At 32.1% G+C, this 15,702-nt stretch overlaps 1 protein-coding gene across 1 annotated transcript; it reads left to right on the top strand.

Moving 5' to 3' along the window:
- The first annotated feature begins 474 nt into the window (after nt 1-474).
- Nucleotides 475-15,359, top strand: LOC139525165 (nephrin-like). Its single transcript, XM_071320353.1, has 6 exons — nt 475-484; nt 1,020-1,334; nt 5,829-6,146; nt 12,463-12,783; nt 14,208-14,468; nt 15,001-15,359. Exons 1-6 carry the CDS (start codon nt 475-477, stop codon nt 15,357-15,359), a joined length of 1,584 nt encoding a protein of 527 aa, XP_071176454.1.
- The last annotated feature ends 343 nt before the right edge of the window (nt 15,360-15,702 follow it).

A 15,702-nucleotide genomic window follows, 5' to 3' on the forward strand; every position in this document is an offset into this window, starting at 1 on the left:
TATTCTTTGTCATAAGAAATACGAAAGTTTATCAAAATTGGTAAAGAATCATATTTTTCCTATTTTTTTCTAATTATTTTTATTATTTTTTGGACATGATTTCAAAATGGCCGCCAAGAGCCGCCATTTTGTTTTTTGAATTGGTTCCAAGGCTAAAAATGTTAGTGATGAGTTATTTTTAGACATGGTATTCCCCTTCTGCCATGGTATTTGCTAGGGTATTCCCCATCTGCCATGGTATTTGCTAGCAAATACCCCGGCACATGGAATTCCCTTATGACAAATACCCCGGCAGAGGGACACTCTGCAAAGTTTGATACTTTTACCACAATCTGAGCAATTGTTTTACAATTCGACTGGACTATAATAAATAGTATCCTAAAAAAACTTATTTTTGTTACTTGTTGATTTTATTTAGTATTACAAAGGGAATATTTCAACGGAACTTAGGTGATTGGAAATGTGAAGAAAAGTATGTCAGAATGTAAAACAGGAAACTGATTATCCGAGTATTAAAACTGTACTTGAGTACTCGGCCTTCCGAGCGAGTACCTGTGTACTCGACAACTCGTTGTCATCCCTAGTAAATATCATCTGTCCTATCGTACGGCGTTTACGTATCTCATTTGATACGTTAAAATAAAGCATTTGCACGCGGTACTAGACTTTATTAACAGGGTTGTGCTCCTTATACATAAATTATAAAACAGATTTAGAGGACGAACAACAAAAATCGGCATTACTTAGTGTTTTCTTGGGTTCAAGTTGCTCATTTTTTAGTTTTCTACGTTCTATTTTTATAATATTATTTGTCTTTTATCAGTCACTTGAATTTAAAAACATAGATGTTGAAAAAGAGAGGAAGCATCGGTAGTATGGACAAGAATCACATGTCTAAGTTAAATGACAATTTATCATGAAATATTATATGTACATTGTTGTTTGCCCTTATGGTCGGGTGGTTGTCGCTTTGACATATTCACCATTTCCTTTCTCAATTTTATTGTATTTATTTTTAGTGGCAGTAACAACAGTGACAATCACACCACGCGACAATACAGTAATAGAGGTTTTTGAAGGTGAAACAAAAACAATCACATGTATCACTGGTCCCAGTCGTCCTCCTGCCCGGATACAGTGGTATATTGGAGTACAGAATGTGACAAATCTGGCACAGACAAATTTTACAAACCAAGATGACAAGTTCATATCATCCAGTACGCTGGTTTATACAGGGAATGATACAAATCATGAAAAAAATATTTTCTGTACTGCTGTTAATATTGAAGGCAGACAAGAAGTAAAATCTGAAAAGATGTCAATTTACATTCATGGTAAATATATGTATTACTCATTATACAAAGATATTTTCTTTTCATGTACATATGCCATATCGTTTTAGCACATACTTACAACTTTTCGTTCAATCGAATTGCTTGAATTTGTCTTCTAACTTTCATAGTACATACTTTTTCGTGTACTAAGTACTTACGCATGAATGACCACAAGGGTAAGATTTCATTGAATCATAATCAGGATATTGAAATACAAATTGCTACTGGCTATTTTGAAAAAATGTTGTGTTCCAAATTAAACTAAATAGTTTGTAATTAGTTTTCAAATTAATTTTTAAACATCCCACTATTTAATTATAATATCAATGTGGTACTTTAAAAATATGATAGCAGTATTTTTTTAATATCAATACTTGTTTTTGTTATGTCAATATTAGAAGTAGTGTATGTCAGTTTTAAGGCCATTGCTTAAATTCAAATTGTTTTTAATATCATTTTTCACATTTCTTTGGTTTTGGAAGCAAAACTAATCAAATAAGGGTTTTATAAAAACTGTCGTAATCAATTAGCTAAGTATCAATTTTTTTTGCTATATAACATCTGTTAAATTTCCTAATGAAAGCATCGAAACAATATGTATTCAATAATGTCCAAACACATACATGAAAAACTTTCTTTATTGGTATTTAGTAACAAGGAAACTAACTTGTGCCAAAGATGAATCATACTGTCCTCGTTCAGATTGATTCGACAAAATCTGACCTGTATTTTTGAATCTCGTTTTTTATACAAATCAGACCGATGTCTTCCTGATTGAATGGTTTAACACTAGTAATTGTCTGCGTCCTATTGTTCGGTGTGAGCAAAGGCTCCGTTTTAAGGACGTACTTTGATCTATAATGGTTTACTTTTAAAACAATTGTGACTTTGATGTTTAGTTGTCTCATTCGAACTCATTCCTCCATCTTCTTTTATCTATAAATCTTTAAAATTTCCCTTAAATAACTGCTTTCAATTCCTCCAAATCTGTCTGAATCCTTATAATTTTCATCCATTTGTATATTGTCCTATTCTACTATTTTAATTATAGAGCAGTGCAAGTGTATGGTGACATTTGTCTGTAATAATTCTATTTATCTAATCGAGCTGGCTATGTGCATAGTGGTTTCGAATTGCGAATGGGTTAAGTCTTTGATATCGTACAAGAACTGTATATCTTTTTTTCTATATGTTTATAATGAATAAATCTACTGTTTGACAAGATTTTTCATTCGTGGTATCTAAAGTTGTTTAATTTATATAGTCCGACGCTGCTCATGGTATCTTCCGAGTTCGGTACATCAGCATTTATACATTATTCTTTGTTTGGAATATTTTTTCATTTGAATATTCATTATTAAGTGTAATTGGGACCTTATTGGATTGGATTGTTTGAATGAATGTTTTTTTTCTTTTAAGTAATGATTTATTTTGTCTATTTTCATATTAACCATGTGAATAGGCTACATCAGTATGACCTATATTAGAATCTAATTAAGAAATAATTCATGGGGGCTTGAATATATCGTGATTTTACCACGGGTTGGCCCTTTATGACAAATATTTTACCCTGAGCGATAGCGAGGGGTAAAATATCGGCATAAAGGGACAACTCGTGGTAAAATCTAGATATATTCAAGCCCCCGTGAATTATTTCGATTCTAATAAGACAAATACGGCAATTCTTTTGGATCGAAGCGCTCTAGGTGGAGGCACATATTTGCCGTTCCCATAAACTAACGCACTTTTAGATTGGCGGTAAAGAACGGGAGCAAACAGAAATAGTGACATGCTCAAACTATTTACAATAACATATTTAGATAGATTTGGATGAATTTTAATGATATTTGTTTTTTGGATATCTTATATATGTGTATAAAAAAGGGCTTATACCACATTTTTGCATCGTTTGTTTACGTTTCCGTGTTGTGATGATTTTCGGTATCAGAAGCGTGTATTTTCCCGTAAAATGCTTAATTTATTACGTCATCATTCTATGACGTCGTGAACTTCATTCATAAACAATCATATGACGTGGGAGTACTATCGGAACAACCAATGCAATATATTCAAATTTTACCACGGGTGTGTACTCAAAGCGTTTGAAGGACGTCATGTTAGAATAGATCGATAGACTATTTACAGTAGCCGCATTTAAATTCCGCCATTACATGATCAATTCAAAAAGAATTAGACGGTAAAACCTTATGATCGAAAACAATAGTCTTAACAGTTTGTTAACACTGTCAACTATCAATAGGGTCAAACAACATTTTCGAAATTATTAGTTCACGCATGTAAGCTTTAATTTTGTTACAGGTACTAAATCTTTGTGATATTGGGTCTCAAACATTAAACCGGTCATGACTTTTTGCAGATAGCCTAGGCTAAATTTTACAAAAGAGAATTTTTAAATTCCTATTTTATTAATCTACAGACTTTTTTTATATCTTTTACATAAACAAGGATAAATGTGTCGCTTCATATACGGATGTGTGCCTCTATTGACAGAAATTCATTGGATACAGATACATCGCTATTATATTAGAAGAATATCGCATTGATATTATAAAATATGACAGTGTCTTAGACGTAAAGAAGATTTTGGCTTAGCAAACAATTGAAATCATCTCAATAATTTCTAATGGATTTGCTACATAATATTTATTGAATTAGTACATCTTCAATGTTAAATCGTGTATTTATGTTTCATTTAATCAACAATTCAATTTTCTCGTGTTTATACATCTTGCTTGTTAGTATATGACAAAATTCATGGAAATTATACAGCAGACGTATGTTGTGTTAAATGTCGACCTGTTTTAAGAAAATATTCATTACTTGATACCGAGAATCTTCCTTTCTCCATACAAATGTAACATTTGGCTGAAATTTCCAAAAATGTAACTCGTTAATAGAAGACACTATAGCTATTTACGGAGTCCTGTTGGTCTCACACAGATTAAAATGTGTCTTTTAAAGTCCTGCGCTAAAGATGTGTAAAATCTAGCGCTGAAGATGTAAAGTCAAGCGCTAGAGATGTAAAGTCTAGCGCCGCTGGAGATGCAAAGTCAAGCTCTGAAGATGTCAAGTCTAGCGCTGGGGATGTAAGATATATCGCTGGAGATGTGCAAAATCTAGCGCAGGAGATATGCAAAGTAGAGCGCTGGAGATGTAAAGTGAAGCGATGGAGATGTCAAATCAAGCGCTGAAGATGTAGTCTAGCGCTGAAGATGTAAAATCAAGCGCTGGAGATGTAAAGTCCAGCGCTGAAGATGTTAAATCAAGCGCTGGAGATGTTACGTCTAGCGCTGAAGATGTAAAGTCAAACTCTTGAGATATAAAGTCTAGCACTGGAGTTGTAAAGTCAAGCGCTGAAAATGTGGAGTCCAGCGCTGGAGTTGTTAAGTCAAGCGCTGGATATGTAAAGTCTAGCGCTGGAGATGTAAAGCCAAGCCCTGGAGATGTCAAATCAAGCGCTTGAGATGTAAAATCACGTGCTTAAGATGTAAAATCACGTGCTTGAGATGTAAGGTCCAGCGCTGAAGATGTAAAGTCAAGCGCTGGAGATACAAAGTCAAGCGCTGGAAATGTAAAGTCTAGCGCTGGAGATGTAAAGTCAAGCGCTGGAGATATAAAATCTAGCGCTAGAGATGAAGAGTCAAGCGCTGGAAATGTAAAACAAATAAGTTGATCCCTAAAGCCTCGGTCACACCTTTTTTTTCAATCCGTTCATGTCCGTTGAATGTTCGTTAGGTGTCCGTTTTGTATTTTTCCGTTTTGTATCCGTTACCTGTCCGTTATACATCCGTTGGAGGTCTGGCAGATGAATTCACCAACGGACTAGTACTTCTAACGGATAAAACGGATGTTGAACAAATGAGAAACAGACTTCTTCCAGACGTATAACGGATGATGAACGGATCTGAAACGGATAAATTCTTATTGAAAATTTCGCGTCAGAAATATCAATTATTGGTATGTCAGATTTTTAAAGGTTCATGAATTCAAATATTTCTTATTGTAATGCAAAATTAGATTTTTGCCCCATGTTCACGGTCCACTGAACATAGAAAATGATAATGCGGATGGGACATCCGTGTAAATTCTTGATTTAAATATTTCTGTCTGCAAACAATGAATAAATAGAAAATTTGACGTTCCTTTGCATTTGCAGTTTTGTTCTAACTATGACATCATGTCACTCCGACTTTTTATTAAAACAATTAATAGTTTACAATTCAACAGGAAAAATCCTGGAAAATCTGCGTAAAATTCATTGCTTTACGTACAGATATGTATTTTTTTGGGCCAGACATTGACAATATATATATTTAGATATATAATTTTCACATGTTGCTTTGAAATAGCAACAATCAACCAATAAGCACCTGCTTAATATAGGAAAGGTATCTTAAATGTACATAATGAACAAAGTTAAATATTAGATAAAGTATATAAAAAAAAAAAAACTCTTTTCCGTTTGTTTTACAGTTCCTGTTACAAAAGTGACAATCACATCAACTGATAACCACACAGAAATCGGTGTTGTTGAAGGAGATCAACTTACTTTCACATGTACAACTGGTCCCAGTCGTCCTCCTGTCCGGATACAGTGGTATATTGGAGTACAGAATGTGACAAATCTGGCGCAGACAAATTTTACAAACCAAGATGACAAGTTCATATCATCCAGTACGCTGGTTTATACAGGGAATGATACAAATCATGAACAAAATATTTTCTGTACTGCTGTTAACATTGAAGGCAGACAAGACGTAGAATCTGAAAAGATGTCAATTTACATTCATGGTAAATATAATGTATTGAACGTCATTTAAAGATATTTTCTTTTCATGTACATTGAAATATTGTAAACGTAAGTATAGTATACTTTTATTGGTCATATTTTCCTGTTAATCTGGAATCTCCATATTTTTGAAGGTGAGTAATCACTCAATCGAATTATTGTTGATGTCACAAAACGAAGAGAAGATACATGGGATCAATCAAAATAAAACAAAATACAAATGACGAAATAAATAAATACAATATTCGACGACAAGTAGTGCAGTCACCGACAAAAATAATAAAAGCGGGAGAAAAGTTCGTATCCACCTGGGTCCTCTGTCATTAAACTATACTCAGAACTTAGAGTACAAAACTAGTGCTCGGAATATCAAATCCAGTATTTTGATTGGTTGATTTTCGAGTTCGAGTACGAAAACCGTGTTCGAAAGTTTTATGACCGCAAGGCCAGTATACTTGTGTATACAGGGAGTGGTATGGATCATGACACTTTATTAATTGTGTTTCTTCAAATACTGAAGATGAATATCAAGTTGCCAATTCTTACGAAATATGTGTCACTATAATTTGGTTAGTATGTGTTTTAAGTTCTTAAATATGAATAAAAAGTTATGAGGTTATCAGATATGATTTAGATATACATAAAATTGAGAAAGTAAATGACTATGAAATGACTATTATAATTTAAAAATCTAATCTGTTCAAGCCTTGCACACTGACAAAACATGTTAACAATATACTTGTAACTTATTGGGATCATACTGAAATAATTTAGTGGTTTTCATCAGACAATTATAAGTCTAATGACAATCGCATTTTCCGCATTCAACGAAATAGACATCGTTTTTGTTTTACTTTTGTGATTTTGTATCTATGTTTTGGAACAATGGTAGAAACATATAAAGAAGCAAACTGGGTAATACTCTCAGTACAAATGTTATATAATTTACCGTAGTTCGTTCTAAATATGATTGTGCACCTATTATAAAAAAAAATCAGTCATTATAGACTGTTTGCTCGAATATACAAATCTGAAGACCATTAAACGTAAAAACCAACCGAAACTCTATACCTCTATTTTTGATAACAATGAGCCACCTATAACATGTATACTTTTGTATTCCTATTCAAAATGCAGTAAAGTTTACTACTTAAACATATGTCAGTCTCAACAGGCACGCGTCAGTATAGAAAAAAATGTCCCTACAACATGAGATTGTGAAACATCGGAGTTTAGATATGATGTGGTAAGGGGTCCAATGAGACAACTCTCCATCCAAGTCACTATGTATTAAATAAATCATTATATGTATATGTTAGCAGCAATAAATGAAATTATGCATTAAGCTTTAATCCTAGGCAATAAGCTAACGCCTAGGCAGTAAGTTTATTGCTTAAATGATGTTAGGCATTAGTCTTAAATCTTAGGATTTAAGCTTAAATTCCTAAAAAAAAATGTGTGCAGGCATTAAGCTTGATGCCTAATATATAAATGCGAGTAAATAAAAGACATTTATTCATTTTAATTAAAATATATTTGTTACATAATATCATTATGAACATCTTTGCTAACCAAGGGTTACGATCCACGAGTGGATCGTAACCCTTGTCTAGCGAAGATGCATTATGAGAACTGGGGTCTGTTTATTGAAACTGTCTTAATATCGGTCCTTTAAGATATTCTTAGGACAGACATAATGATGAAGTAAGGACCGACTTACGACATGTCTCAGCATGCATATCGAATCTATATTAGGATTGTCTTAGCTAGGATGTCCTAACCGCTTTCGTAAGTATTGACGTAAACGAAAATAGCAAATAAAAAAAAAATATTGTATCAAATTTAACCAAATACTTTAATTAAAAAACCGAGTGATTATTAGAAAATAATTATTATAGTTTTAAATTCAAAGGTAATAAATAATTTTGATAATATGATTATACATTTAAACTCTTTGATACAAAACATAAGTTAATAAATTTAACTACGTTTTATATTAGAATTGAAGAAACTAATTGTACATAGTTGAACTTAAATATATAATCGTGCATCTTTCATATAAATACTCAATTCTTCTAATATTTTATTTTATTGCTGCAATTAACATACGTTTGAATATGAGCGAAAGGAAAATATAAGTTTACCGATGCAAAACTGCAGGGCCAAGTTTCATCCTAAATATAAAAAAAAAGATGTAGTATGATTGCCAATGAGACAACTGTCCACAAGAGACCGAAAATAAAATCACTAATAAAATATCTTATTTACATGTATATTAAAACTCATCAAACAAATATAATAATTATTCTATAGAATATACCCCCTTTTTTAATTGGATACAATTACTTTTTTAAAATCTTATTGATGTTTTGTAATACCACAAAAAACATGACAAAAGTATGGGTAAAATTCTCGTTAATTCTGTTTTTTTAACTATCAAAATGACTCAATATACCTATTTTTGAAGATCTGTGAAATGAATGTGTGCTTTTACATGTAATATTAGAAATGTAATTGAGAAAACTATTTTTATATCAATAATCACCAAATATGCATAAATTCCATAGTTTACTTATTGCCTAAAATTATGTTCGGCAATAGAATGAATAATCATCATCAGATTTAAGGGAATAAGCAGGCGCAAGCTTATTGCCTTGGATTTAAGCTTAATGCCTAATTTCACTTATTGCCTTATTTGAATAAGGAGACGTGGAATGATTTCCAAACAGCAACCTCCGACGGCCGCTATATTATATGTTCCTGACCAGGGATAGATACATATATCGTCAGTGGCCTAATGCAGGTAGTGGCCTAAAACAGGGAGAAGGTTTGTTACCAATGAAACGTTTAATCCCGCTGCAAATGTTTGCACCTGTCCTACGTAAGGAATCAGATGTACAGTAGTTTTCGTTTGTTTGTGTAATCATTACGTGTTTCTCGTTTCTCGTTTTTTATAAAGATTAGACCGTTGGTTTTCCCGTTTAAATGGTTTGACACTAGTAATTTTGGGGCCCTTTTTAGTTTTTTCGATGTGAACCAAGGCTCCGTGTTGAAAGCCGTAAATTGACCTCTAATGGTTTACTTTTATAAACTCTTATTTGAATGGAGAGTTGTCTCGTTGGCACTCACACCATATATTCCTATATCCAGTTAAACCGTGACATGCTTTTCCGAAAGTTACAACATTTGCCATATTTTGTATTAGGTGTATTACCACCATTGATTTTCTCTATTAGTCTTTGTTAAATTTGCACTTTTCAAAAAATTGTGTAGAATTGATCTTTGTTTCAAATAAAGAAATACTTGGCATGAGTAAAGTTTTATCCTGTCCAGTTCTATAGAAAAAATTTCACACAACATTTCATTGCATATAAGAAAATAATCATGGCATTGAAAGTTAACCAATCAAATTTCTCCCCTTATTCTATCTCTGTACACGGTTTAGTCACCATGTAACCTCAAGATTACAAAATTTTCAATACAAATCACAAATAAAAAATAATGGTGTTTTGAAATACCCAAGACATATGTTTATGACACAGAAATAGTTTTACTGCAATAAAATGTATGATTAATTACCTACAACGGTCAATTTCAAGGGAATATTTTTTTCGACCTACTTTCGTCAACCGGATGTGACATACCATGATTTGGTGGTATTACACCTATATGCCGTATTCATATTGTAGACATCGGATATGTAAAAGATGTAATAGGACTGTGTTCAAGCCTTATATTGTGTATACATCTTAAATGCTGTCATGCGAATTGTATTTTTATCAAATATATAATAATAGATATTTGAACTTAATACTTTATTTCCTTTAAAAGGACGGCAAATACATATTTCTAAATTAAAAAGTTGCTATACAGTTGAAAACAAGTTGCCATACAATTGAAAAAAAGTTGCCATACAATTGAAAACAAGTTGCCATACAGTTGAAAACATGTTTCCATACAGTTGAAAACAAATTGCCTTACAGTTGAAAACAAGTTGCCTTACAGTAAATTGTGTCAACACGAGCAAGTTGCCGTATCCTAGACTTTATTTTGTATGGTCTATATTCTTTAAAATAAAATATTTTGACAACAAATTTCAGTAAATATGATGCTACACTATAAAAATCTAAAAATGTGTCTAGAAAATATTGAAAAACAGTTAAATATCTTGCCAATGGGGAAACAGATGACCATCGAACTCAAAATTTTCCGGTACTAAGTGGCAAGTTTTGAAGTGTAACACAAAATTTGGTCGTAATTTTGTAGTTATCGGCCTAATAATTTAAAGAATTGTATATCAGAAAATCATTTATTAAGTGGTACCCTCGCCAAATCAGTAGATATGCTTATCTTGTTCACTTTTTTTTCATTTCTCTCCGCTTTGTTAGTACCCAATTTTCGGTGACGATGACTAACAGTGGAAACGATTTAATTATAAAAATTAATACTGAGATATTGGATCAAAAAGATTATCAAAAAAAGTTTTAATAATGATTAATGGGGTTATAACTGACTATGCGGTATCGGCTTTGTTCATTGTTGAAGGCCGTACGGTGACCTATAGTTATTAATGTTTGTGTCATTTTGGTCTTTTCTGGATAGTTGTCTCTTTGGCATTCATATCGCATCTTCTTTGTAATATTACCAAGGAGATAATTAACAGATAATCATGATATGAAAATAATCATATGTTTATGTCAGCCTGTAAGACAAACCAAAATGCATTGAAAACATTTTGAATCGATAAAAATATGAACTCCATTTAATTGTGTAATAAATGAAGGCAATAGTAGAATACTTCTGTTCAAAAGTCATTAATAAACTTAGAGAAAACAATCAGGGTTAAAACCCTTAAACCGAGGTACACACATCAACTATAAGAGAAAAACTACTGAACAACAAAAACATCGAAGTGCAACATAACCAAACGCCATTATACATAAAAAAGGACTATTTGATAACAACTGTCATATTCTCGTCTTGTAACATGACACGTTAAGAAAAGGTGATAGGTTGAAACTGGTTTGGTTGCTAGTCATACAGTTATATTGAACACGACGAAATAACAAAATTATTTTCACAAAACTAATTCAAAGTAATTATCATGATTATTAAGGTCTTAAAGCTACTCTAAATTAATGTTTGGACCAACACAATACTGTATCCACGGAAAATGAAAATTAACTCGGCTATACTTACAAATAATGCATACTAGTATGTGAAATGTAAAAGAAAATACAAAATTTAAATTACATACGATAAGACATAACACAATATTCAAACGAACTCGATCACAAAAGAATATCATAATTTGATATATGAATGTTGAATGTATAAAATACCGTCGTATATCAATGCAAATTCACACTCGGCAAAAACAGTCATATTTGGGAATTTACTCGGCTTTACTAACAAATAAGACATAAGAGTATATTCCACAAACAAAATATAGTACACAAGAAACAACATAGAAATCTAAAGGCTTAGCAACACGATCCCCACCAAACACTGGTGTGATTTCAGGTGCTTTGGATGGGTAAGCAGATTCTGCTCCACATGTGGCACCTGTCGTGTTGCTGATGTAATAACAAACCCGGTAAATAGGCACATTCTTGAAAAGGGTTCGGGATGGTAGTTACGATATACGGAAGATATCCGATAATTTCTGTGTAACGGATATCACATAACGGTCAATCAAATCGTGATGGCGTCCCTAAAATTTACGAAAGGATGAAATCATACTTATCCCTTAATGCGTGTGTGCAGTTTAAAGCAATCTTTGTTTAGTACTATTACTTTGTGACACTGTTTCATTATGTACTGTCTCACAATTGTGCGAAAGTGAACGGAGATGTTCATTTATCTAAATAATAACCTAGTTATCAGACGAGATTTGTATACTAGTAATTTGGATTTAAACACCGCATTAACAAATTATAACAAGCAATGTGTATTAAATTCATTGGAAAAACACAACGCGTCCAGGGGTTGAAGTCATAAAACTTTGCTCAGGATTCATTCGGAGCACAAAAAGCATGCTCGAAACGTGAAATCCATCATTTTGATTAGTTGATTTTTTTTGTATGAGTGCAACAAAAATGACTCGAAAGTTGTATTACTCCAAGGCCTGTACATGTAGCACAAGTATCAAACACTGTTATTTTTTTTTTACAAAAGTCGGTACAAATATGTTGACGGATAATAGTTCTGAATATCCCTTCGACCTTGTCGAATGAAATGTAACTGTTACGTTTATTTACACATAAGCGATATACTACTGTTGCCTTTATTTGTCATAACTTATTCATTCTATTACAGTACCAGTAGCAGCAGTAACAATAACACCAGCTGGTGATAATAATATAATAGAAGTTGTTGAAGGTGCAATTCAGAACTTCACATGTACGACAGCCGCCAGTCGCCCTTATGCCTATATACAATGGTATATTGGAGGCGAAAATGTAACCATTAAAGCACAACCGGAGTCACCAGTGCAGAATGGAAGCAAGTTTATATCGTCAAGTTCTTTGGAGTATGTAGGGAAGGGTAGCGATCATATCAATGTTATCTACTGTGAAGCGTATAACATTTTTGGAAGAGATAAAGTCAAAACTACCCAGAAATCCATTTTTATTTTGAGTAAGTATAATCAACTTTTTTTGCATTGGCGGCATAATAAATGGAATTATGTTTATAATATTTTTCATGTATAAAAACAAAGATGTTGCTAATGCTATTTTTTTTAGTGGTGACAAGTTTTTGTCTGGGATTTTATTCTTATTTTGTATTCTTTAGGCAAGACATCTAGCTTAAGTTTTTCGCTGCTGATTAAATTCTTACTTGTATCAGTGTATGCATTTAAAAAAGTATGCTTAAACGCAATTGTATAAACCTTTAAAGCATAATTCATACTTAAAAGAAGACTAGAGGTACAAAGTATATAATTTATACAACTTTGCCTGCAACAACCATCATGTCCGTTTGATACTATAGTAATTACGAATTGGGAAAGGGAATGCCAAAGTCCAAACTGATTTCATATCACTGTATATTATGCCTTTAACAAGAATATTTCATGTGCTTTGGTTATTGCCTTTCCTTTTTGATATCATTTTTCCAAGATATTGGTTGCTAAAGAAAAAAATAAAACTTTGATTTACAAAGTCCAAGTTGGTTTCTTACCTCCACTTGAAATAATACAAGAGCGTCACTCAAATTGTAACATAATCTTTTTAAGTACCAAAGCGAATGATTTGTACAAGTATCGATTTATCCTATTAATATGAACTGACTTTTATTCGTTTCATGATTTATCTATATAGTAATAATTATTCTGCTTAACATACATCTTCATATTAGAGAAATACAATTTGTTGTAATGTCAAAAATCAAATTTCAGCATTTAAACAATAAATTAATGATTGAAATTTTGTTTTCATGAACATTGTCATGATTGTGCTTGCAAAGTTGAATTTAAAAAAAATCTTAATTAGTTTCTCGTGTTTTATGTTGAAAATTTGATATCAATATATTACCAACCAATAGTGACAGAAATCATATTGACTATATATAGCTTCATCTTCATTAGATATAGAGTTGTTAATCAAAAGAATGATGTTATCTTCCAATGAATTAACTGACATTTCAAGTCCCAGTTTACTTCTGCAATGAAATATTCATTCTTGTATTACTCAGAAAGAATATTGTGCCTTTTCTTTGCGGCGTCAGGTCTTAAATTTTAAAATGTTTGCATTTAAAGGGAGAAACAAGCAAACATTCTATCCGTAAAAGAGGGAAGCAAACTTGATCGATTGATTTCAAAACGATAAACCATTACAAGATTTCGATATATGTTATGAGGTTATGACACATTGTGGAAACCTAGAAATATAAACCGATTCATTAAAACTAGTTAAAATAGCTATCTTGAATGTCTTCCCTTTTTTAAGACTGAATATGATATAATCATTCAAACAGTTTTGGATGACAAATTTTGATACAAATCTTAAAACAAATCCTGATTAATTAGTCTATACACTGTTTATTATTCTGCTTATTTTTAGTTGGTCCAAAGACAGTTACGTTGGTTCCGGTAAATGACTCATATACTGTGAATGAAACCAAGAGTTTGAGTGAGATAAAATGCTCGGCAACATGTAGACCTGACTGTAATTATACATGGATTGGACCAACAGGTTTTACAAACTATCAGCCGAAACTTCAGTTCGACTCAATATACCGAAATCAGAGTGGAATATATCATTGTACTGCAAATAATGACTTTGGTAGTAAAACGTCGAACAAAATAATTATAACAGTTCACTGTGAGTATTTTCATAAAAATAACAAAATATGATATCAATGGTGCACTTCTGGTATTTTCCATTCCAATTCTGATGAATCTCATAGATATTTGATAGCAACATTGAATTGTTGATTAATTTTTGAATATTCAATGCACATTGGGCAAGACCAACTTTTGCTTGTTGTTAAAGTAATCGTGTCTGTATATAAAAGATTAAATTGCCATCTTTTCAGAATTGGAACAGTTTGAAAAATTCAATTTTAAAAGAGGAATGCTAAATTTAAAAATCATTTAAAATGTAACATGCCATCAAAGTCATATTCATTGCTAAGTATAAAACATTATAATCATACATTTGTGATTGCTGATAACCAAAAACTACAAAGCGCAAAAACAATAGTTAATCAGCGGTTTGGTTCACGAATCCAATTTAAATCTTAGAACACAACTATATATCAATACTCTTAGCATTACCCCTTTTCGTGATAGTATTACACATAATGAGTAAGACATAAATAATGCGTTTTATTATATGTTCTATTTTTACTCAGATCCACCAGATGTTTCCATAAACCATATCTTTACTGACGAGGATGAAAGTGAAGTTTCATTTGTTTGCAATGCTTCGGGCATTCCATCCACCTACTTCTACTCTGGATGGACACAGACATTTGACGGCCATGACATAAGAAACTCTAGTGCTTTATCATCTTTCACTTATGATGATAATAAGACGTTAACTTTGAGTCGACTGTTCTACCAAGACGCTGGAAATTATACATGTTATGTTGACAATGGTGTTCCAGATAGAATTGATCAAGTTTTGCAGTTCGGTCAGGAACAATTGAACGTTAAAGGTTGGGCTTCCTTAAGATCAGATATTGAATTTAATTATTTAATCATCGATTAGCAACTTTACCTGAACATCTCGGGAAATAGGTATTTAGTCGGATCTTAACACGTACTTGTGATTTGGTTAAAACCGGTTTTGATATAAATATACGAAGAAATATCGAAATGTTCATGACTTAATTCAATCCGTATTTTGGTAGGATGGTGCAAGCATACGATTTTTACACTTTGAGAAGAGAATAATCTTTAACTTCTGTATTCAAATATGGTGTAAAAACGTTAATTTCGAGCTATGAAAGTCAAGTGGCTCGAACATTTTTCTGAGGAATGTTTAAAAATTTGCAAAGAAATCATTTTACAGTGAGTTAGCTTTCATTAGTCTTCACTACCTATAGGTTAGC

This window comes from Mytilus edulis, chromosome 5 (assembly GCF_963676685.1).
Source record: "Mytilus edulis chromosome 5, xbMytEdul2.2, whole genome shotgun sequence".
Taxonomy (NCBI): domain Eukaryota; kingdom Metazoa; phylum Mollusca; class Bivalvia; order Mytilida; family Mytilidae; genus Mytilus; species Mytilus edulis.